A 25099-nucleotide genomic window follows, 5' to 3' on the forward strand; every position below is an offset into this window, starting at 1 on the left:
GTCCCCCCAGTGCAAGGCCCCGGGCACTCCCCGAGGCGGAGCGGCGCAGACCCTAACGCAGCTCGCCCCCGAGGCCGGGTGGGTGTCGCTGGGGGCGGCGGGGTCCTGCTGCTAACGGGGTTCAGCATCCTCCGGCGGGGGGAGGGGGCGAGTGACGTCAGCCGGGGCTGGCCCACGCGGACTTGGGACCCGCTGCCCGGGAGGCGGGCGGTGCAGAGCGGCCGGGGGAGCGCGCGGGCTACACCGAGACCCTGCCGCCTGCCCCGGCAGCTCCGCGGCCCTGCGAGCCCGCCCCCCATGGGCTAGGCACCTGGCGAGCCTGTCCGGGCGCCCGCCAGCCCAGAGGCGGCTCGGTGCACATGGGGCTGGCTGGTGCCTGGCGGGGGAGAGCGAGCTGACACCCCGGGCAGGAGAGCTCTGCCCCGGTCTCTCCGGCTAGACACCTCCCCGCTGCTCGCCGGCAGGAGCCGGGGGCGCATCAGCCGAGCGGGGCTCGCCAGCCGTCCCGCCTGCCCCGGGTTCTTTCCCTCCCTCCCTGCCGGCCCCGAGCCCCGCGCCGGGTGAGTCTCCGCGGGGATGTCTTGGTGCCCAGCCGCCGCCACGCGTCCAGCCCGCTGAGCGGGCTGCCAGCTGCCATGGAGCACTCCCCCCTGTAGCCAGCTTGCCAGCCACCCAGAGCGCAGGAAGGAGCCGCCGCCGACAGCCCTGGCTGGGAACCTGTTGTGTAACCTCGGGGCGGCACAAATGGCTGGGGAGATGAAGATCTGATCCTAAAATATTTGAAACGTGACAATGTGGATAAAACAGCTTTTAGCAATCAGGTAAGCCGCTCGAGGGCACCTTCCCCTCCCCCGCCCCCCCGGTTGATTTTTGATTCTCCTGAGTTTGTGTAGCTGGGTGCCTGGGATCGCATTTGTAGACATTTTGTCCTGTAGCTGGCGTGGATTGTACAAGATGAAATGACCTTTTGCTTCCTCCGTTTAGTTTCGCCAGGCTACGGTCTGTAGGGCATTTTCTCTTGCGGAGTGCTGGGTGAATCGATACATGGTAGAGAAATCGGTTTAGCTAAGGATTAGACCTGACACTGCCAACCATGGTCAGTAGTTACTTTTCAGCCGAAGTGTTGATCTGGTTTGCCCTATCATTGGAACTTTAGTAGGACCAGATTCCTGTACTGGGGGACTGAGTATGAACATGCAATGGTATGTGGAACCAGTGTATTTCAATCTATGCATCCTTGTCATTATATAGTTCTACATAGGCGCGCTCCACGCACCAAGAAAATACCTTCTCCAAGCACATTGAGGATGTCCTTACAAAAGTATGCGTATACACAGAGATATAAAAACATAGAGGTTTTATCAACATGCTGATGGCTGCAGTGATACTGGCTGAAAACTGCACTCGGTTAATGCGTGTGTCTGTATAACTATCTGTTTGTAAATAACCATGTCTGTATATACACATGAATATACTGCATAGGTTGTACAGATGTGTAGGCAACAGTCTGTAAGTACACATGGAAGCATATATACAGACATCTTTGTTTGATATATTTTTGTATTTGTATGTTTTAATTAGAAGGAAACAGTGGATGAATAGAGCTGTATAATAAAATAACTCTAGCATGCAAGTATCTCCCTGTGCATCATCTTTTAAGAAGGGAAGAAGAAAACAATTCTCTCTCTTGCCTCTAAAGTGATCCGGTGAAATAAATCATTGGGATTCAGATATTAAGCTGATAAAAGGATTTCTGCATATAGGTATGCAGTATTTACACACATATATAAATTACAAGTGCTGATGAACATCAGACATGCTAAGGATAAGTGGTACCAGCTGTATTGAAGGCTTAATTTCTATGTGCAAGTATTTGTGTTCCTTGGAGAGTGAACGTTTTGATATTCTCTGTAGAGTGATGGGGGGAAACTGTGAAAGCAAATGTGTTTTTCTTATGTCTCTCCACTGGGATGCACTCTAGACTCTTGCTTTGCACAGAGAAAGAAAGGAAAAGGAACCAGATTTTATGAGCAAGCTCCCACCTCCGCTAAAATCTTTCCAAATCCAGTGAATGATGATGGAGATTCATTGCAAAGCTATGTGACTCAAGTGTCTGTTTTGGTGTGTGTGTGTGTATGTGTGCATTAACCATTATTCTCAGACTGATATATGTATAAGTCTGAGAGCAGTGGTTAATAGCACACTCTTTATAATGCAGAAGTAAAATCCTAATCTTGTAAAATACTCCAGGAAGTTTCTATGGAAGAGTAGACGTCAGTTGGTTTATTGTATCAAGATATTATTAACCTGATGTAGAATTATGTGGGAGTTTTCCTGTCACTTTGGAAGGACATAAGGTGCAGTGTTGCAGTGAACATTCCAATGAGCATATTTGGCAACATTTAGCAAATCTATGTCACTGAACTGTACTAAATAAAGGCCTTTTCACACAGATTGTGCTTTCACAAAGGAGAAAAAAAGCAGCTATGATGGGCCTTTTAAAGAGTTAAATAATGAACATGCTGAGGTTGGATTTGAGTTGAGTGTGAATCCAGACGAGGGTGAATCCAGACGGCTTGTCTACTTTCAGAGAAGTACTCATACAGACGCTACCTAGTCTTTGTTCCAGACAAAATGGAAATGCTCATTCAATCTCACTGATCCTCTGTCAAATTTAGTGTCTAATTTGCTCAGTGCTTTGCCTTCTGCCCCTTGTTTTCTATGAACTCTTGAAGCCGTAATCAGAAAACTTGCAATGCTTCCAGGTGTTTCTTTAGTACGGTGAAAGGTATCATATGATTACTGCTGGTAGGAAAGGAGGTAAGTAGACAGACAGACAGACAGATGGGCGCAAATTTTAGATTAATCAAGAACTACAATTCAAGGGGAACAGAATCTAAGTGTTATGTAACACATTTCTATTACTGCTGCAAAGTCATCTGGCTGAAGTTTTGTTCTTACTATGATGCTGCATATAGGAAGCAAAAGCATAATTCTTTCTGCTGCTGTTTGAATAATTAAAAGAATCATTAATTTTTTTTACATTCATTGTGCTTTAGTGGGGTTAAATTTAAAGTGGCAATATAGAAAAAATGACCAGTGAAGAATACTACGTTGCTCTATGATTCCCAGCAAGACAGAGTACGTTAAATTAAAGAGGATTGTACTATGATTTTGGTCAAATGGGTAAGGTAGAGTTTAAGTCACAGAAATAAGCTGCTTGGAAGAACGTTATTAAGGTGTATGTTTTTATTTTCCTGGTGGGACAGTCACATAGCCTCTTCCAGTCTCTTGCTGTAGGGAGCTGTGGGTCCAGGTGTCTGCTGGACAGAGTTCTCTGCTCATTCCAGCTTGCTGCCCTTTGCATGATGGTTTGCTTTGCTGTATAGCACCAGTACAAATTACTTATAAAATTGTGCTCCGCAGCTGTCAATTGCAATTGAAAACCGGGGGAGGGGGGGCTGTGAGGCTGCTGAAATGGACAGGTTGAGATGAAGGTAGTGAACAATCCTAATCTAGCAGGGGTATTGATAACATGAGACAAGAGGTCTTTTCCATCACTTAGTCACTGTGTGTCTGTAGCACAGTCCTGGTCTCATCAGGAACGGGGCTTTTTTTTGTTGATGATGAGCCTTGAGCCTGGAGAGGCCAACAAAGTAGGCAATGTGGACTGAATTTTGAGGGAGCTGTGTTTAGGATATCAGAGACCGTAAACATCTGATCCAAAGCCCTTCGATGCTAATGGGGGCTTTCCCACTGACTTCACTGGGTTTGGAACCAGGCCCTAAGAGAGAGAACTGCCCACTGACTTTTAATCAAGCTCTCACTTAAGCTCTGGAGTATGGAGAGGTTTTATTGTTTGTTTATTTTTATATATTTTATATTATTTTCCCCGAGCTCTGTTTCTTATCATGAGGTTAATATATACACAGCCACCCACTATATCTGGGGTGGTGACAGCCACTTGATTAATTCAAGAGCCAGCTGCCCAATAAATGTGTCATGCACCTTTGACTGCATCTCCTGCCCTCTGCCCACAAGTCTGTCTTCCTGCACCTATTGTAATATCCCAGCCCTTCAAGCATCTTCAGGCTGTCACAATCAATCAGTGAGGGAGATGCAGTTTAGTAGCAAGGAGGAGGTCTTTAATTTGTCTGTGATATTCAAATTGTGTCCACAATGACCCTATGGAATTACTGCTCGGTCAAGTATGAAAGATATTTTTCATCGCTTCTCCCAACTTGAATTGACTAGAAGGTGAAGGCAAAAATGAAGTAGGCAGGGTTGTGGTGTCATGCTGGAATTTGCAGAAGACAATACTCACGGAAACATCGCAGACCTGTGTTCTTCAGTGCTTAAGCCTTAAACTGTAAACAGGAAAGCCCTGGCTATTACTTCCCTCTCCTGATCACTTTAGGGATTCCTTTGTTATTCCTCTGGAGTCCCACACACATTTCCATCTCCTCGGAACTGTAGTCCCCGCTTGGCCTTATCAGCTCTCTCTCTCTCTCCCTCTGTTTTATTTTTAATAAGAGATAACAAGTAACTTTACTCCTAACCTTTTCTGCTGCTGTAGCCTTTCTCCCCAGCTTCCACTTCAACTCTAATTATGTTCAGGCTTTATTTCTGACCTTTCCCCTGTAATTTTTCTCATTTTCCTTGAAGAGCCACTAGGGAAGCAACGTCAAAAAAAGTGAAAGATTCTTCCAGCTCCCAGCTCGCCCCAGTACTTTCTCCCCCTCTAGACCCTGATGACTCAGAGGGATGTTTCTCTGGTCCCCCAATAAACTGATATCTCCTGCTCCAAGGGCAAAGCTGCAGTGTCTGTAGCTCCTAAAGCAAGTAGGAACAAAACTAACTCCTAGACTTTTAACTCTAGTTTATCTTCATTTCTAGCTTCTCCATTTTTTAAAATGGGAACTTTCCACTTCCAAAATTCTTCTGGGCAGAGAGAGTGAGTGATCCTCAAGAAACTCAACCTCTTTTAACAATTTTCTCATTTCCTCCCAGCCACTGAGAGCTTCCATTGTTAGTTGTTATCCTGACCAGCTCTGCAACTACCCTGATCCATCCCATCCCACTCAGAGACATGATCTATAGTGCCATGTCCAGAAATGTGATTGTCCTATGGTAAATTGGACTGCAGTTATGTATGTATAAATCCAACAAAATTGGAATTTCACATATTAGCTCTTTTTTCTTTTAGCTATAGCTGTGAACGTTCCTTCTTTGGGTGGAAATGGGATATTTTAAATAATATTGCATAGTCTTTACAGCATTTTCAGATCAAAACCTGTTGGTGGTATAAACAAACATGTTGCTTGCAGTTTCCCTTTGGTTATGTAAAACAAGTCACTAAAAGCATATAACCTGGCATATTTGTGTTGCGATAACTTTATGGGCACTATAGTTGGTGCTGAAACAAAAAGTTAATGTGCATTTCTCACATCAAGTTCACATAGATTCAGCCAGCCATCAAAAATGGGAACCTTGCATTCTCAGTGCTAATGTGAATACCAAATAGTGGGAGTTAATGGTTTCCACTAAAGAGGTTTTCACTTCTAGTAAATCCATGCCGTGTCTGAGTCCCAGTAAGCTGTTGCTGGATGAATTGATTGCCACAGAAATTCATCTAGTGTAAGTGAGTATGATAGTTATCAGCTACAATAATACTTGAATAAACTGCACTTTTATGCAGCAGTTCATACCTTGTAACAGGCAGCAATTTCACAGATGAGAAAAAGGGAGATGTGCTGATATTAACACCCCTCTTCCCAATGGTATGAATAATTGTTGTAATAATATTGGAATCATCACAGTACTGCCTTTTATTGTGTGTATTCAACAGAGCAATAGCTGGGAAGCTGGCTGAGTCATTGAACAGGAACCTCATCCTGCAGAGGCTTTGGAGGCTTTTATTCTGGAGCGCCTGCTTCCTAGGCTGAGAGCGTCTAGGAGCTTCGTAGAGATTGTACCTTGTGTTCTCCAGGGAGGGGTCCAGCTTGCATTTCTCTCCTATGCCTGAACCATGGAGCAGCAGTGATTTCTGCATTAGACATGCCTGAGTGCTATCCTAAAATGCTGGCCCTAGAAAGGCTACTTGCCAGTCCAACGTTCGCTTACACAATAACCCACTGATTCCTAGATTTCCCCAAGCCGTCTTTTGGAAGAGTGCACTGTAGCTCATCTGTATCCATAAAAATGATATCTTGGATTGTTGTATGGATAAATGTGATGTTAGAATGATCAACTGGCTGCCCATCAGCTCTGGGCTTTTGCACAGTACTGTTTCAGTTTGCCTTATATAACAGTCATATGTTTAAACTAAGTCATTGCTAAATTTTCTTCAAAGGGTAACGTGCAAGCAGAGTCTAAACGGCTGTAAAGATTAGCTCGGAAAGCTGACGGTATGCCTGATCTCAATTTTTCTGTTTGAAGTCTGGCCCAAGAGGCCTCACTGTGACCCAGTGCGTTTATGTATGTATACAAGCAGTGGAGAGAAACGAGCTGAGCTGCCTCACTCAGCAGCTTTATAGGGTATATGTGGCCGCTCTGGGCATGTCTGAGATGCATTATGAAAATATGCTTACACCTTTAAATAGAGCTGATAGGAGACTGACTAGGAGGAAATATTAAGGGAATTAAATATGCACAGCCTGGAAGAATGGAAGACACGGTTCTAGTGTGCAGGTATCATACAGAAAGGAGGAAAGCATTACTGTAATTAGTTAGGAGTGATGATAAACAGTTTACAGTAAAGCAAAGGGGAAGGGATAGCTCAGTGGTTTGAGCAATGGCCTATTAAACCCAGGGTTGTGAGTTCAATCCTTGTGGGGGCCATTTAGGAAATGGGGGTAAAAATCTGTCTAGGGGTTGGTCCTGCTTTGAGCAGGGGGTTGGACTAGATACCTCCTGAGGTCCCTGCCAACCCTAATGTTAAAAAAAAAAAAGACTAGTCCAGTTTGGATACTATAGAAAGAACTCCTTCTGCCCTGCCCCCTCAACAAAACAAACTGTCTTGCCCAGAACCAACCCAGAGAATGGATCCACAATCTAAGATAGGTGGTGGAATTCAGACATCTCAATATCTCCAAGTCCCAGCTTGGCAAGCCCCTCTTGGGTCTTTAAACTGGGTGCTGACACTCAAAAGAAACCTGGTAGGAATGGAGGAGGAAGGCTTTTTCTTGTTTTTCCTTTGGACCTGGCTCTAAACATCCAGTACTGCACACTAAATAGTCCCAGAGATGAACATCTCCCATTTTATGCATGGTGACACAGAGAGATCATGGCTAAGATTTTCAAAAGTGACCAGTGGTTTTGGGTGCCCAGTGAAGCCTGATTTGTCTGAAAGTGCTGAGTTCCTGGTTACTGCACTAAAGACGTTACCAGTTATAAATAGCTATAAGACAAACATCTGAACCCAACTGTCCCTTTAAAGAAAAAGAACAGCAATGCATATTTCTTTTGACTTTCATTTTATTTTGACCTCTGCTATAGAGCTTGATGGTTACAACTGACATTTCTTTTGATAGGAATACACTTAATTTAATTTTGCTCTGAAAGATGTTGATGGAATTTGGACTACTGAGAGGTTTAAACTCAATCTCTGTTGCCTGAACTTAACTGTGGGAGATTTACCCACCTTTATCCTTCAAGATTAATTTTAGTTTTAGGGGGATTCTTTCTGAATTGATATTTTGCCTGGCATTGAATCTCTACTACTTTCCAGCTTTTATCAATTTCTTCTCGGGTCTCAGCATCTGCACTAGTCAATTCTGCATTAAAACCTGCCTCCGAGCATTTTCTTGGAATGGCTTTAAGCTGGTTAGTACATCTCTATTAAGAGATACGTGCTCAGACACTGTGGCGATGGGTGGCACTGTAAAATCCTAAGATAGATAGATAGATAGATCATGAACTAGAAAATAATAGAAATTCTTCTTCCTGCAGAATGTATTCAATAATTCTGGGAAATATTTTAATTAAACAATACAGAGGAAGGGCTGTGTGGTTTTAGTATTACAGGGCCTCTAGGAATGAACTGTTTTCAAGCAGACTCTGCAGTTCATCTCTGACCCAACAACATAAACATCTCAGTTTCTCTAAGGTGCACAAGAGTATTAGAAAGCAGATCCTTTGTGATGAGGTTTACTAAGTAAAAGAGTGAAAATGAGTGATATGGAAGAAAACACAATTTATATTAGCAGCATTGGTTGCCATTACTGTCAAGTATAATTCCCAATTCTGGACCTTAGCGTCCAAAATATGGGTACTAGCATGAATTCCCCTAAGCTTAATTACCAGCTTAGATCTGATAGGCTGCCACCAATCAGGAATTTTTAGGGCCTGATACCCTCTGGTCCCCCCAAAACCTTCCCAGGGGACCCCAAGACCCAGATTCCTTGAGTCTCACAACAAAGGGAAATAAGCCATTCCCTTCCCCCTCCCTTCTTCCTCCCAGCTCCTTCCTGCCCTGGGAACACTAGGAGATCGCCTGATTCAACTTCTTGAATCACCACACCGAGAGGAGTGTTACCTTCCCCCTCACCCAGAGGCAATACAAGCTGCGTGAATATAACACAAAGAGAAAATTTATCCTTCCCTTCTCCCCACCAATCCCCTTGAACCTTAACTAGGAGAAAAAAAATTAAACAGGTCTTAAAAGCAAAACTTTAATAAGAAAGAAAGAAAAAGTAAAAGGTTTATCTCTGCACTTTAGATGGTAAAAAGTTACAGGGTCTTTCAACTATAAACAATAGAAAGAAACTTTCTCCAGCAGAAACACAATGTAAGCTACTTCCAGCAAGTACACATATGCAAATGAAACAAAAAACAAATTAAAAGACTATGACTGCCTTTTCTTACTTAAAATTCTGAATAGATAAGAGACTGTAGCAGGGAGATTGGCAGAAACCTGGTTGCACCTCTAGTCCCGTCCATGACCCAGAGAGAACAAAACCAAACCCCAAACCCACAAACAAAAGCTTCCCTCCATGAGCTTTGAAAGTATTTTGTCTTCTGATTGGTCCTCTGGTCAGGTGTTTGCAGGTCACAGTTTGTTAACCCTTTATAGGTGAAAGAGACATTAACCCTTAGATATCTGTTTATGACAATTACACAAGGGAGCATACAAACATTTCTGAAATAAACACAATGTACAACCAAGGTGCATGGTACCCTTTAAAGAAAAGGTCTCTTTTGGCTTTCTTTCTCCTGAAGGTGATTACCCTTTGGAATTCCTTGGCTCAGAGCTTCTCTGGCCTAACAGGTTCCACATTACTGGAAATGAAGAAAACCCGGAAGACAGGTATCAGTGGGTGTATCAGGGTATAAAATGGGATTGAATATTGAGCAGTGAAGAATGATGCTATTTAATTTAATCTCATCTGTCTCTCAAGGTGTATCTAACGTACCCAGTCACCATAGTATTTGGCCACAGGGTTGAATGTGATAACTACAAAGTAGGAAAGAAATTTGCCCTCAGCTCATATTAGTGAGGTGCTTGAGGTCTTTGTCAGCTTCCCCTGGAACACTGAGCAAAGAGTAAATATGTAGGGGGTTTAGGAGCATAAAGTCTCGGGCCCTGCTAGCAAAACTTTGGGACCTTCCTGACAGACTCCTTCTTCCATTACTCCTTCCATGGACTCCTCACCTCATACTTCAGGGTTTACACCAGCCTCTGGCTATTAGGGGTTAGTATGAGACCTCCAAGGGGGAGATTATCCCACATCTGCCTACTGCGGTATTTCTTGCCCCTTATTCTGAAGCACACAGTACTGGCCACTGTCAGAGACAGGACTAAATGGACCTATATCTTCCCCTCAACTCCTTAGTTTTATTCCTAAATTAAACCTCCCAGTTCCCTGCCCCCAGCAGCAACCACCTGGGTCCAGCACTGACATCTGCAATTCTGCCTCAATGTTCTGGCTGTTCCCCCTTCTAACTCCAGGGAACCAGGTCTCCAGAAAACACTCTGGGAGCATCCCTTTATACTCCAAATAATAGACATCCTGCAATTTCAGGAGAGCCTCAGTCCTTCTATTCTTCTCTTTCAAAGATTATTTAAAGAGAAACCTTGGTACATAAGGAGAGCATGATCTGTTGTTGCAGTGTGTGATACTGGAGGTCTGGAGAGTCACCTGAACCAAGCAGTAAGAAAAATCTTTTCTTCAAGGGTTTGAAGACTAATATTTCATTTGGAAGGCCCCTTTCCAAGGAAAACATTTCATAGCTAACAGGAAGGATTAGTAGATAGTGGTTGGTTTGCCTGTGATTTCCCTGTGGATTTTAATGATCTCAGGTGCTGGCTCAGGCTAGTTACTTGGTGAATTTGTAATGCTAGTTACAAGTTTCAGGATGTGTGAGTAACTATAAGGAGTACAGAGCATATGGCAAAAGAGAGTTTAAGTTCCTTCCCCAGCCAGCCCTTTCAGCCTCCTGATGTCCAAAGGTGGGATGAAGACATCAGAGGAGAACCTCAAATGCAGGGGAATTTGGAGGAATTGGAGATTAATTTCCTTAACATTTCCTTCTATCCGTGCTCAATGATGCAGCATTTCTGAGGCCAAGCAACAACAATAAGAGGGAGAGAAACCAGGCTTGCTAGAGATGGATGCACAATTGTGCCTGAAATAATCATGATCCCAGGCAGTAGGAACATCTAAAAGAAATAGAGCCAGCTAGTATAGAGATAATGGCCTCTGCCAGAGTGATACCTCAAATCTTATCATTGCCTGCAACAGCTCAAGTGGTGAGAGGGGGAAGAGATAGTCTGTGAGATCAGGGTTCAGCTGCATTAAGACAACACTGTTTCTCAGCACAGGGTTACCCTCCCAGCCCAGCATATAGCCAGAGAGAAATGCTTCTGAGCTTGTTTCTCTTATAACCTCTGCAGAAAGCCTATTCCACTCCAGCTGAGCCCAGCCCCGCCCTCCCCACCTAGGCTGGGCTCTCTGACAATCAGTGAAGAGAGGGCAAATACCTGAGTTAGATCTGCTGTGCAGGCCAGCCGCTGGAGAGGTGTATACACCAGCTACTAAATTCTACAGGGGTTTAAATTGGAGCTACTCCATTGATTTTTCTGGATTTACTCTGGTGTATCAGAGCAGAATCTGATCCCTGTTACTCCCTCTCCTTTCATTGCCTATGGCAGTTATATTATTTTTTTATTTTAAGTTGTTTTGTGAATTCTAGGGCTGGTGGAAGGTGTGGAGTCACCAGGGCACAGGCAAGACTACATACTCTGCCCTGCTGTGCCTCTGACTGTGTCTGGAGAGAACCCCCCTGTAGGAGTCAGAATGGAGCTCAGTTTGCACGGCCCTTTCTGTGCTTGGCTCTCGACTCAGACTGCCAACTGGGTTCCCAGCTTTGATTCTGTTTTTGGTGCTGTTGGGATCTGGGGGGAGGCAATATCTTTTATTGGACCAACTTCTGCTGGGGAGAGAGACAAGCTTTTGAGCTGCACAGAAAGCTTGTCCCTCTCACCCCACAGAAGTTGGTTCAATAAAAGATACTGCCTGTCCCACCATGTCTCTCTAATAGCCTGGGACCGACGTGGTTGCAACTACACTGCATGGGATCCAGCAGACATTTTGTGTGGACACCTGAACATCTATTGATTTCATGTATTTAGCTGGCTCCCATCACTGCAGTGTCTGAGTACCTTGCAGTCTAATGTCTCACAACACCACTGTGAAGCAGAGCAGTGCTATTGTCCCCATTTTACAGATGGAGACCCTAGGCATGGAGAGACCAAGGCTCTAATCCTCAAAGATATTTAGGCTCCTAACTTCCATTCAAATCAGTGGAGGTTAGACACCTAAATATCTTTGGGATCGGGGTCTAAATGACTTGCTCAGTGGCCTATAGGAAATTAGAACAGCAGGAAATTGTACCCAGGTGTCTGAAGTCCCAGATTATGCCCCTAATGACTGGACTATCTTTCCTCTCTGATAATGGACAATAGATGCTGGCTTGTACTGAATTGATGTTAGAGGATAAAAGCTACCATGTGGATTTGCTGGTCTCCCTGAGCAATGCAGCACCTACCCCCTCTTTGCTACTTATCATGAAGACATTAAACTTAGGTTAAAAAAAACAACCCACCCCAACTCTGGGCATAAATCATTTGACACTGTTCCTAGAAATGTTCATTTTCAACTTTAATCTGAAAAGTGCCCTCTCTGAAGAATTGTGGCTTATAAATAACAAAGGGAGGAATTATTTTTCAAGTCACCTAACGTGAATTTTTTTTTAAAAAAACCCCATGCTCTGAAGCTCTTTCTCACAAGCCGTAATTTTATGGAAATGTTATTACATCGGCAATTACATTGTATTCTTTCTTATAATAGCAGCTGGTACCTAATACATTCTGATGAGTAATACCACCAACAATTATAAATACAGTGCTCTTTTCACAGAATACAGCATGTGAATTTGTGCTTGCTGTTATAGGATTTAAATGCCATTTCTTAGTGTTTCCTCCTGTTTGGAGCCCTTGCCTACAAGATGTTTCTGTAATGAAGAAGGAGGTTCTGTACACATCCAACAAGAGAAGTGTGGTGCACAGGCAGAAAAGGGGTATGGATTGAATTTACCTCTGGGCATGTTTTTAACTGCCCATACTACAAAATGCTGTCAGTGCAATGTATGTGTCGAAGCTGGGCAGCAAAGCCAAACACTGAAATGTTTCTCAGCCTTTAAGCTAGTGAAATCCCTATCAAACTCCAAGAGAGTTTTGCCTGAGTAATGGCTCTGTAAAAGCTCAGAATCTGGCCCTGTCTGTCAGTAGTTAAGAGCCTCTTGCAAAAGGAATAAGGTTTGTGGTGGCATGGTGTGTGTGCGTGTGTGTGTGAGCCTGTGTTTGTGAGCTGAAGGAGCGAGTGAATGTATGTGAGTGTGCCCCAGTCAGGCAGAAATGAGCACACAAGGGAGCTTGTGCAGATGTAGCTGTGTGTGTGACAGAAGGTGTGCGTGGACTGCGCGAGAAAGGAAGGAAGAGGGATTGTGTGTGTGTGTGAGAGAGAGAGAGTGGAGGGCTGAGTATGTTTGAGACACTGTAAGTAAGAGGGGAACTGAGGGTTTGATCCTACACATTGAAGTCAGTGGTGCAGCTCCCAGGCTGGGCAGTTTTAGGCCCTGAGTGAGGACTGGAATGTATAAAGCTTTAATGGTATAAAATCCAAGATGTGTGTCCCAGACTTTAATGCAGCCACTTTCTAGTCTTTTTATTGTACTCAAGTAAAAACACGGTTTTATGGAATTTAACCACAATCTCTCGGCAATCATTCACTCCCATCTATAGGGCGCTTTAGCAAAACATACATTTCTACAGCAGCAGGCTTTATGAAGCTCATTGCTATGATAAACTCTCAAGCATTGGTTTATAGCTCTATAAATAAGAGATGTGAATGGCAGGTTAGCTGAGTAACTATATTAGAAACTGTGACACTCAGGAGTTACAAGGACTGGATGATCACCCTTCAGGAAGCAAGACATGACTGGGTAGCTTAAGAGCAAATAGACCTGTATGTTTTGCCATTTTAATATCTATTATTTAGGATAAGTGACAGAGCTTGGACTAGAACTCATGACTCCCAGCCTTGTACTTAGGCCCCTAGAAAGGATCATGCATGCTATGGAAGGCTTAGTACACCATGTGCACAGGTATTGGCAAAGTCACCTATTCCAGGTGTGTTTGCCTCCCTATAATTAGTTCCCTAAAATGACACAAGACCTTGTGTTATGATGTCACCTCCTCCTTTCTCTCAAACAAGGCTTTAAATAATGGAGTGTTAATTAATGCTAAATTGACATGAATTAGAACATCCACTTCAGTACCCAATGAAACTGCAGTGATTAATGCCATGAAGCAAACAGGAAATGAATGCATAATCATTTCCTGCTTCTTCAGCAGTGTGATCAGACATTTACATCTGCCCCTGCCCCTTTGGAATCACTTTCACTTGACCAGTTGAGGTGCCACATTGTGAATCTCTGAAGAGCATGTGTGTGTCACTTACCCTATGCTAAACCTCCTGTGTTTTTAATAAACATTTTCTCTGCTTGGAACTTCACATGTTGGAATTTTTGATTTTCAAAAAGCTGCATCTCCAAAAGGAATAAGCTCATTTTGCTACAAGCAGTTGACATTTAATAGGTTTTCTCATGAATGAATAGGGGAGTGCTTTACATGCCTTATTCCTTGACTTTATAAGAGGCTCTGTACTTCTCTTTAGCACTGAAGTTCTACGAAGTGAAAAATTCATAACTTATTCTGGGTTCCAGTCAAAGTGATGCATTCTCTGCCAAAATTAATTTTGATAGTTTTGATGCAATGGAATGGCAACATTTGTTATGGGCTTTACCTTGAGGCTAGGCAGCACAAATAGCTTTTAAGAGGAAAGGATTAAATTCATTATATTTTCCTTTCATCCTTCTCTGAACTGAAAAGGTCCAGGCCCTTAAGCATTGCAAACCAGCTGGACTTTCATTGTGATGGTGATGTACAGAAGACTGGACCAAGGATTCTTCAGCAGGACTTGTATTTTAGAGGGAGCTGGAATTGACGCAATACTAGTTTCACATTGGCCTGCGAGGCTTCAGTGAGTCCCTTATTCCCTTTTTCCCCAGGGAATGTAAGAGGTGACGGCCATAATGCAAGATGAGGCTATAGTTTTTCAGGTAGCAGAAACTGCAGTATGATACAGATTAGCGATTTAGAGATAGAAGGGACCTATTAGATTATTTAGTCCATTCTCCCATAATGGTAGCGTAGGATGTGTCCATGTAAGCAAAATTGGGTTGAGAAGATTCAACTATCCATTTTCACTGAACTATTTGTTCAGGAGGAGTCCCTATTGGTTACTCAACTCATGGGTATAGCCCCTTCTGGCCAAGTATTGCCAAGGGCACGTTGTCCTGTAAAACTTGCTCCAAACATATATAGTCAAAATAAAAGTGCATGTATGGGGAGGATATTTTAGGCTCCTGCTCATAGTTCACAGTGAAGTCTGTCACCAGAGCCCAGTCAAGGGGCCTAATTCTCCTCTCACATCAGTGTAAATTAGAAGTAACTGTTGAAGTCAATGGAGTTAAAGTGGTATAAGATTGGTGCATTTGGAGTATTCTTGAGGGAAGAACTCTATGACAGGACACAGCTTGTGTTGCACACAAGCCAATGGTGCAAGGGGTGAGCCCTTAAGAACAGCACCTTCACTGCTGCCTTCACTTTCCGAAATCAAGAGCCAGATGGCTATGAAAGTTACTGTGACACCATCATGAATGCCTGGAACTAATGTGTGCAAATGTGCAATGTGTCCCTATGGTGCAATGTGTGCAATCTGTCCCCCTGGTGCAATGTGTTCCCATGGTGCAGTGTGTCCCTGTGGTACAGTGTGTGTGATGTGTATCCATGGTGCAATGTGTCCCCATGATGCAGTGTGTCCCTGGGGTATAATGTGTGCAATGTGTCCCCATGGTGCGATGTGTCCCTGTGGTACAATGTGTGCGATGTGTCCTCAGGGTGCAGTGTGTCCCTTTAGTGTGATGTGTGCAGTGTCCCCCCGTGGTGCAATGTGTGTGATGTGTCCCTGTGGTGTAATGTGTCCCTGTCGTGCAATGTGTGCCCGTGGTGCAGTGTGTCCCTTTGGTGCGATGTGTGCCATGTGTCCCCATGGTGCAGTGTGTCCCTGTGGTACAATGTGTGCAATGTGTCCCCGTGGTGCGATGTGTCCCCGTGGTGCAGTGTGTGTGATGTTTCCCTATGGTGCAGTGTGTCCCTTTGGTGTGATGTGTGCAGTGTGTCTCCGTGGTGCAGTGTGTGCAATGTATCCCCACGGGTGGGGGGAGAAGATGTAAAGTGGTGTCAGGCACAGCAATGTGAAGCAATGGAAGGCAAGGAATGGTGGCCTGCAAGCCTACCCTTTCCTACAGAAATGCCTACAAGAAGCGGAGGTCAGGCTGCATCTGTGACTTGAGGAGATTAAACAATAACAAGATTGAATAAACTGTAAAGCTTGAAATAAAGCAATGAGGAAGGAGAAACCCCTCATCATCATCATCATCATCATCATCATCAGGGTGCTGGATTGAGACCCTGGACTTTTCCCTTGCAGAGGATTCTTTGAAATGTTTTATATTTCTTGCAAAAGTCTTTTTTTTTTAACAAATTGCAGCTCAATCTAATATGTGACTACCATTTAGACTTTACAGCATCTGTGCCCACAAACATGCTCCTTAGAAAAAATAATGCCTCTGATGATTCACGTTCACCTTTATCTTGCAGAAGTTCACCCCTGCTGTTACTGTAACCATTATAGCCTTAGTCAAAAGTCTGCATGCTGCCAAGATGTAGCTGTGATCTTCTTCTCTGTGGGTAATAAGATGGCTGTGGCAAAGAGTATTTCTATTCTCCACAAAAAGGGAAAAAAGAAGAAGAAAAAGAACTTGCTTTACACTAAAGGAATGTTGTGGACCTCTGTGTGAAGAGGTCAGAGCCAATCCCCTGGGGATTGCTCTTGGTATCTTAGGCATTTTGTTTTTCTCCATCTTTTTAGCTTGTTTTCATTTTCTATTACATAGAACCGAGCTATAAAACTTCTCCAGAAATGAGCCACAATCAGCAGTCAGCAGTTTCAGCTGTCTTCAAAGATTTTTTTTTTCATTGAAACTTGTGCTTTTAGGGATGAGAGCAACAGTAGAGCAGAAATTGGGACAGACAAGGACCTCCCTGGCACAGCAGAATGGGCTGACATGGGAGTTTCTAGGGTTCTCAACATCGGTCATTATAGCTGTGTAATTTTATTTTGAAAGCCCCATGCTTACCCATAGCACTGCATAAATAATAAACAATTAGCAAACAGTTCAGCCATTGCATTGTGTAGGGTGTCCCTGTTCCTGCTGCCTCTTGTTCTATGTGGAGTAAATGAACCACGTTTCTTCTGCTAGATACAAATTCAGTACAGAAGAGACTGTCTTTGCCACATGTTTGTATAGCACTCAGCACAATGCGGCCTTGATCTATGCTTAGGTACTACCGTGATATGGATAATAATAGTAATTATTATATTCTATCCTTGGTTTTGTAGCCATATCTTTGTATCCATAGCCTTGTTGCACCAGGGCAGACATGCTTGAAGCCAGTGGAGTGGCTATGTCTGAATCTCTCTCACTCTTCTTCAGCACCTAAACTGAATCTTGCTTGTTCCAGCTCAGAAAGCCTGCCTAATTTCTCTAGTGCATAATTGATTTGTCCTTTTAATGAGAGAAGTGCCCAGGAAATGAGGCAGGACTCTTTAATAAGAAAAAAAATGACTTGGATGAAGATGCAGCAACTGGAGTTGAGAGGCCATGGATTTTTGAAGGCAAGAGACATCATTTTCATGCATAGTTTCTGTTTGGTTTCATCTTAAAGGGAAACTTCTTTGACTTCCTGTAGACAAAATTTCAGGGGCCGAGTCCTCTCTCACTTGAACTGGTTTTAAACCCATGTAATTCCATTGAATTCAGTGGAATTATTCCTGATTTACACTGGTGAAGGTAAGAGGAAAACCGAGGCCCTATGTATTTGAAGGTCCAACCCTGCAAACACAACTGAGTGTAGTGCTTACTTCTGAGAGTAACTGACCACACTGGGAGTAAGCACCATGGTAGGCACTACTCTCAGTGCTAAGTATTTGCTGGATTGAATAGGGTCTCACTCAGACCTGGACATCACCAGCTGTGGCAGCTACAATGACATACAATGTAGTAACAATTCAACTCGACTCTTTCCTTGCTGATGTAGGTTTTCACGAGTGGCTAAATTACCAGGTATCACAGCAGATGTGCAGTGAGGTGGAAGATTCATTAAGAAGAACAAGGCAAACTTCCCCCCACCCCTTCACCTTCTCTTTGACTTTTGCCTTCTGAGTAGAGAGGACACCAGGGCAGTACGGAGACTTGTGTTCTCACTGATCACATCAGCATTGAACAGAATCATCTGACATGTAATGAGCAGCTGCAGGGAAGCAATGATCAAAGAAGCTACCGTTTGCAACAGAGCTTGTGGAACTGACATTACCAAATAACAACAGCACTGCAGGTTGCTGGGCTGGCTGGCTAGCTCTCTGTGGTGCCTCTCCTTTCTTTCTGCACCAGATATCATTCCTTCCTTTCTTCTAGTCTCTTACGCTGATATTTTAAATGTTCTTGCTTTTCTTGTTCCTTTTGTGTTCTATAAATGTTTGTAGAGGTTCCATTCTCTTTTGCTTCTTCAACTGTTGTTGGGTCTTTTTTTGCACCATCCTTTTGTCCATCATTCATTTCCTTATGGTGACATTCAGAATTCTTGATGCACTGTGTAATAGCTTGCAAAAGTACCTGCTACTTTAAAATCAGAGGGTCAGAGTCTGAGCTCAGTTACAGCTGTGTAAATCTGGAGTAACTCCATTGATTTCAATGGACTTGCACCCTGTACCAGATCAGAATCAGGACCCGTTATTGTCAGTGTCCATCTAAGCCTCAGTAACGCATGCGTGTACTTGATTGTGTAAGGCTATTGTGAAAAAGTGACTACACAATGGACTTAGGGTATGTCTACACAGCAAGAACTGCGTATGTGTTAGCCTGCTGGAGCTAGCTTGAATCCAGATAGTGCGGGTAATGATAGCAGCAAAGACATATGTGCCCAGTGTCTGTGCCGGGCTTGTACCACCTGTGCTGTGGTGTCTTCACCAGTATTGTTACCTGCATTAGCTGGATTCAAGCTAGCTCAGGCAGGCTAGCCTGTCCAGAGCATTTACTGTGTAGAAATACCTTTTGGCTTCAATTCAGCAACTAACTTAAGCACATGCCTAATTTAAAGCATGTGAGCAGTCCCATTGGAGTCAGTGGTTCTGATCACATGGCTAAAATTAGGAACATGATCAAGAAAGTTACTGAATCAGAGCCATGGGCCATTGTCCATCACCAGGGCTAGATGAATGAAAGAGTCACTGGACTCATGGGGGTCTGGGAGTCCCTGAAACAATTGTATTTAATACAGTAATGTGCATATTTGAGTGGTTTGAGTTCATGGCTTGGAATGAGGAATTCTTGAGTTCTAATCTAGGCTCTGACACTGATTCCTTAGGGGCTTGGGACAGAGCTTCTGTACCCCATTTTCCCCATCTGTAAAAGGAGAATAATACTTCTGTCACCTCTTTGCATGGGGTTGTGAGGATTAATTATTTAATGCTTGTAAAGTTCCTCGCAGGTTGAAAGTGCTACACAATTGTTGCTAGTACAATAAGCATATTTTTATTTATTAAGGTTCCATACAATAATGCTTCTTACTTTGAAATGGTCAGTAGCTCTGAAGATTCCAGTGGTCCCAGGGATCCAGTGTTCAAGATAGAACAGCCCTTTGAGAACATTCAGTCCCATACAGGAGCCAGTGCAGGATTGTGTCCTAGAGCATAGATAAGTGTTTTGTCCACAGAAGTTACAAAAGTCTTCCTTTCACTAGCCTGTTCTTTTATGAAAAGCAACCCCCTGTCACCTTTCCAAGGGCTAATTGGATTTCTATCCAGCTTTTAAAATGTTGTTTTGTTTATTTTGTCACATAAAAAAAGCTTGATCATTCTGCAGAAAATCTAGTGGGTTCGTAAATTGATTAGACAGGCGATAAACATGTGAAAAAGTCTGAAAATTCAAGAGCAAGGCAGAGAATCCTGTCAGAAAAAAAGTCATATTTCATTTGTGGCTACAGGGAAAACACAGGTTCCTCCTACAGCCACATCGATCAGTGTCTGCATCAAGGATGCCAATAAACTAAATCTGGCAACTTTACTTTTCAACTTCTTGATGAAAACATGAATATTGCATTGCTCAGCTTTGGAGCAATGACAGCAAATTTGATACCCTTTGTAACAAATGGTATGTAATAAAATAACCCCCTGAAACAATAGTATGACTTGTATCACACTGTTACTATTATTAATATAGTTTATACTGCCCACAGTGGGCTTGGGGCTGAACAAACACAGAGGAAGACAAGGTCTGTGCTCCAAAGAGCTGATAATCTGAGGGTGCATCTACACCGGAGCTGGGGATGTAATGTGGAGTAGACGCATGTGTTCTAGCTTTGATGGGGCTAGCATGCTAAAAATTGCAGTGTGGCCACAGCGGGTGAGACAGGCTAGCTGCCAGAGTATGCACTTCGAGGTCTTTGATGGGACTGTACTTGGCAGCAGGCAGCCTATCCTGCTGCCTGTGCTACCATGGCTTCACTGATATTTTTAGCGCACTAGCTCACTGAAAGGTAGCACACGTGTCTATTTGAGCTGGAAATGTTGGGAATCATTAAGATAATAAGACAGAAAATATTATATCACCTCTGTATAAATCCATGATACGCCCACATCTTGAATACTGCGTGCAGATGTGGTCTCTCCTTCTCAAAAAAGATATAGAGGAATTGGAAAAGGTTCAGAAAAGGGCAACAAAAATGATTAGGGGTATGGGACAGCTTCCATATGAGGAGAGATTAATGAAACTGGGACATTTCAGCTTGGAAAAGAGATGGTGGACCATGCTCCTTCCTAGCTCAGCCCTGCTTTTCTGTCATTCATCATCCGGTGCCCTAGATCCCCCGAGAAAGAGCAACATCATCATATTTTGTGAGCCATGATGAACAGTGGGACTCTGAGGTAAAAGCTCCTCAAGATGCTGTTTGATCATCTGGGGAATTAACAGACCTGTAATTTGGAAGGGAATATGTATTTAGTCTGGTCAGTCAAATCAGTATCATTCTGAACTTGCCTGGTCCTGAAGCTAAAGTAACCTGTTTTTATTTATTCCTCATAGAGGTAGAGATAATCTCTAAACACTTTGGTGTATTGGTTTAATGCATAGGTCACGATTGTTTTCTTTTAAAAACACAACTTTTGTGTGTTTTAATGCTTAGGTGAGGTTCTCTAAGTCCTCTGGGTATGAACAGGAGGTAAGCACAGAGTGTGGAAGCTTCCCCTAAATGCACTGCCAACAGCTCTGGGTTGGACAGTCCCACTCTTGGGATAAGAGAAGTTTTCCAGGCTAATGCAGCAGTGGTTGTGGCTTGTGTGGTGTGGGCCTACCCATTGAGAAATGAGCGGAGGTCACTAAACACACTTCAAACAGTCCATTAAACCCACACAGACAATGGTTCTGAGTCACCAGGATGTTAGTTGGGTTTTGTGCCAGTGTAACTTCCCTGGTTTCAATAGGGTTACACTGCTATTGAACTGGGGTAACACTGAGGTGAATCATGTCCTGTGTGTCATTTCTAATCCCACAGACATGATGCTTTCAGCTCTTTACAAATCTATTTCCTGGGCTTGCTTACTTAAAAAAAAAGAAAAGAAAAGAAAAGAAAAGCTCAACAACCCCCAGTCCTTCCTATTTATTTTAATTTCGCTGCCTTTTCTTAGTTGCACAATTTATTGGGATAGTTCTTAAGTAACTTTTATTTTCCTTGTACTCTTTAAAAGCCAACAATTGTATAAAATGGTGAAACCCCCCAATGCCTGGCTATCAAAGTTGCTCTTGTGGTTTTGTTCTCTGGGTGCAGGCTAGGCCTTCTGACAAAGGCATTTGCCATTCAGTGCTGCAGCCAGGAGTAAAATCTAGACCCCATCCTATCGGAGCTCCTGTAAGGACATCCATATATGCTGCATGTCTTGGGATTCCAAACAGATTCAGTTAGATGCTTGCTAATTAGAGAGTATAAAGTGAATAGACAGTATATCCTTACCCCAGCCAATAACATAATGTGATAGCTCGTTATAAACGTGCCGCTCATGTTCATTTGTGAAGTTTAGTTATTGTTTTTGCAGTTACTCTGCTGTATACTAAATTGTATCTGTTTTCTCAGTGTTGTGGATCCCTACTTTGTCTTTACAACATATTGATATTTTGAATACATGCGTGTCTGTCATGCAAAGAGCCAGGTATACTGCTACTAATTATATATTTATATTTGGACCCAGTTAAGGCCTGGTGCTTGCTCATAAATACAATAGCTTCCAGTGGAGGGAGAACCAGAAAACTGTGTTTCCCTTTGGTTTGTTTTTGGAGCTTTGTAACCTGAAAGTCTGATTTAAGGAGTACAACTTTTCTAGAAGCTTTCTAGTGGATTTGGAACGATTACTAAGACAGATTTCCAAGAATGTTCTGTTTGAACTGCAGCTCCCTCCTTGATTCTCCCTAGTAGCCGTTACTGGTTCAGAATCATAGGGGGAAGAGTTAAATCAAAGAGACAGGTGCAGTTTTTAGTTTAAACAGCCAACTCATACAAAACCCCTTTGTCAAGACTGGACAAACACCGAGTGTTATTTCAGACAGTTGGATGAAATGCCCTACTGTCCCTCCCGAGCACATTAAATACATGCAGTGTTTGGAAAACTCCTTTGGAAGCCTGCATTTTCAGAAACACTGACAGTGTGCAAAATTGTTGCAGACTGCAACAGAGAACAGAGTCAGAGGAGAGGAGCTATCAGTGATTTCTTTAAATGGCCCCTGTCTTTAAGAGAATGGACGTTCACCAGGGAAGGCGAGATATGCTAGGCACAATCTGCACTAGAGGATGCTCCTCTGATGAGCTGAAAAGAAGAGCTGTAGCCCTGAAAACTCACAATTTATTTCTCTCTCGAATCTCTTCAGTCTCTTTCTATGGCCTGTGGCTGTGAAATTCTGGCCCTCCCATTTTCCCCTTTTATGCATTTTATTTCCTTTTGTATTTGCCAGCTAATCATTCAAAAACGAGGTATTTTCCTGATCACTTTACATGGGGGGCCTGATTCTCCACCACCCTGCTCCAGGAACAGTTGTTTGCACCAGTGCAATGTGGGTTCCTAATGCTGCCAGACCAGAATGGGCAGCATTTTACATCCATTCATCCCTCATTTTGGACTAGAGTAAATGGTGATACTGACTGCCGGGCCATGGACAGTCTGGTGTGTGCCACCGTATTCCCTGCTGCCTTGTTGGAGGATTGAAGGGATTGAGCTCCTACCACAAGATCCTAGGGACTTTAAGAACAGAAAGAGGTGTTCCATGTGAACTTACTGGCACCTTTTAAAATCTATTTTATCCCCATCTTGCTATTTCACCAGCCACTGCTCTTGTCCTCCAATCCGTTTCCCTTCTACAGACACCAGCCTTTTCCTTCATATATACTCTTCATATTTTCTTTGCCTCTATCATCATCCTAGTGACACCATCCTTTACCCTCCACATGGAGCACTTTTGCACAACTTCCCTTCAAGTTTCCTTAATTTTTGGTGGCGTACTTTAACTCTGGACAGTCTCACCTGTGTGACAAAGCATCTTTAATCCGACAGGTCCTTGCTGTGCTGATCAGCTCTGGATCCGGGTTTGCAAGTGGATCCACACTTCCCCCAATATTGGGTGCCTTTGAATGGTTTGGGTCCATTATAGAGACAGGACCTGAGGCACAAGGTCTCAACACTGCACTGCATACACTTCCCCCTGTGGAGAACAATGACACATGACAGATGTTAGTCATACTGCGTAACACACTGCTGGAAGGCGCTCAGATACTGCAGGGCTGGGCATAGTGAAAGAACCTTTGCAGAACAGAATCTGAACTTTCTGGGTGTCAGATCCAGGGTTCCACTCGAGGCCCCTTTTTTCTTTTTAATTTCTCACAGCATTTCCAAGAAGAAAACCTAGCTTCTGTAGCCTTTCCTCAGAACTTCTATTTTTCAGGCCCAGCTGGTAGCATCTTTAATTGCCTTTTTCTGCCCCTTTCAATAGAAGTGAAGCCTGTCAATCAGAAAAGAGAGAAGCTGATGCTATGAGTCCTACAGCGTTGCCAACACTGCCTTGTGATTTACGAAGGATGAAATTATAACCCAAAGAATCTTCCTGGGGAGACCTGGAGTATATATGGTGGGGCATAGAATGCTTAGAGCAGCGGCAGGCCAGAGCAACCTGTGAATAACCGAGCTTGGATTTTATAAGGAGGTTCTGTGGTGAGATGTCGTCCCTTAGAATTCAGATGTAGATTTCTTGTGGTTCTTCCTTTGTTTCACCACCCTTCCCTTTCACCCCATAGCCTGAAATAATCCCATGAGAGCAGTGAGAGCACCTAGAGATCTGTGTCTGACATTTTCTTCACATTAGTTACAGCAAATCTCAGGTAATATTTTCCTAAATGATCTTAATTTTAATTATCTGGTGCTACATGAGCCCAGCTCCCATGCACAGCTATTACTTGGTGCCCTATGAATCATTCTCCACTCACTCCCCAGCATGTCAATGCAGGTCAGTAGCTATGAAGACGGCACAATGTGCTGCAATGACGTTGGTACAGACCTCAGCAGAGAATGAGACCTGTGTGTGCCAGTCTGTACTTATTTCCCCATGTCCTGTAGATGAATTTGTGAATAACAAAGCCATGGCCAACATTTTCAAATCTGGGTGCCTAAAGATCAATTTAAGCACCCGGATGTAGGTCTGATATGTGTCTGATTTTCCAGAAGTGCTGAGCACCCACAAATCCCATTGACATCAATGCAAGTGCCTCAGTAACTCTGAAAATATGAATTTAGGAACCTAATTTTAAGCCTCCAGCTTTGATAAATTTGGCCCATGGCATTAATAGAATTTAAATAGCTGGCCCTTGTGAGCTAAACTCATAATTCTCTAGTGTTCCCCACACACTGTCTGCCTAGACTTGTAGCACACTGAAGGGCAAAGCAGGAAAAAATGTTTCTCATACCACTGAGCGGTCAAAAATATTCCTCTGGTAAAGAGATGAACTTCACTTTCCCCATGGCTTTGTCTGGGCTCCAAGGACTGGCAATGCAGTGCTTCGGATGTCTGCTAAACAAGGTCCATACCCTTAGCCAACCTTAGCTGGACCATTGCTTGGTTTTGGAAATCTCTCTTCTGTTCAGTATAAGGCACAGACAAAGGATCTAAATTTCCTCCCATGGTGATTTTGCCTTGGGGTGACTCATCTGACTTCAGTGGTGTTACCTCTGATTTCCATCAGTGTGTGCCAGAGGCCTTAGGGCTTGTTGGATTGCTGTCACCGATAGAGACCTCACTCCCGTTCCTGTTATCTCATTAGTTG

General features: G+C 43.4%; 1 protein-coding gene across 4 annotated transcripts in view; it reads left to right on the forward strand.

Annotated features, from left to right (window-relative positions):
* The first annotated feature begins 371 nt into the window (after window positions 1–371).
* Window positions 372–25099, forward strand: part of AJAP1 (adherens junctions associated protein 1) — a 122015-nt gene continuing 97287 nt past the window's right edge. For all 4 annotated transcript variants that reach the window (XM_030537762.1, XM_030537761.1, XM_030537764.1 and 1 more), the window contains exon 1: window positions 372–821. In XM_030537762.1, coding sequence (XP_030393622.1) covers window positions 793–821 — 29 coding nt within the window. In that variant the 5' untranslated portion in view covers window positions 372–792. The remainder of the gene's footprint in view (window positions 822–25099) is intronic.

Source organism: Gopherus evgoodei, chromosome 18 (genome assembly GCF_007399415.2).
Source record: "Gopherus evgoodei ecotype Sinaloan lineage chromosome 18, rGopEvg1_v1.p, whole genome shotgun sequence".
In the NCBI taxonomy this organism is placed as follows: domain Eukaryota; kingdom Metazoa; phylum Chordata; order Testudines; family Testudinidae; genus Gopherus; species Gopherus evgoodei.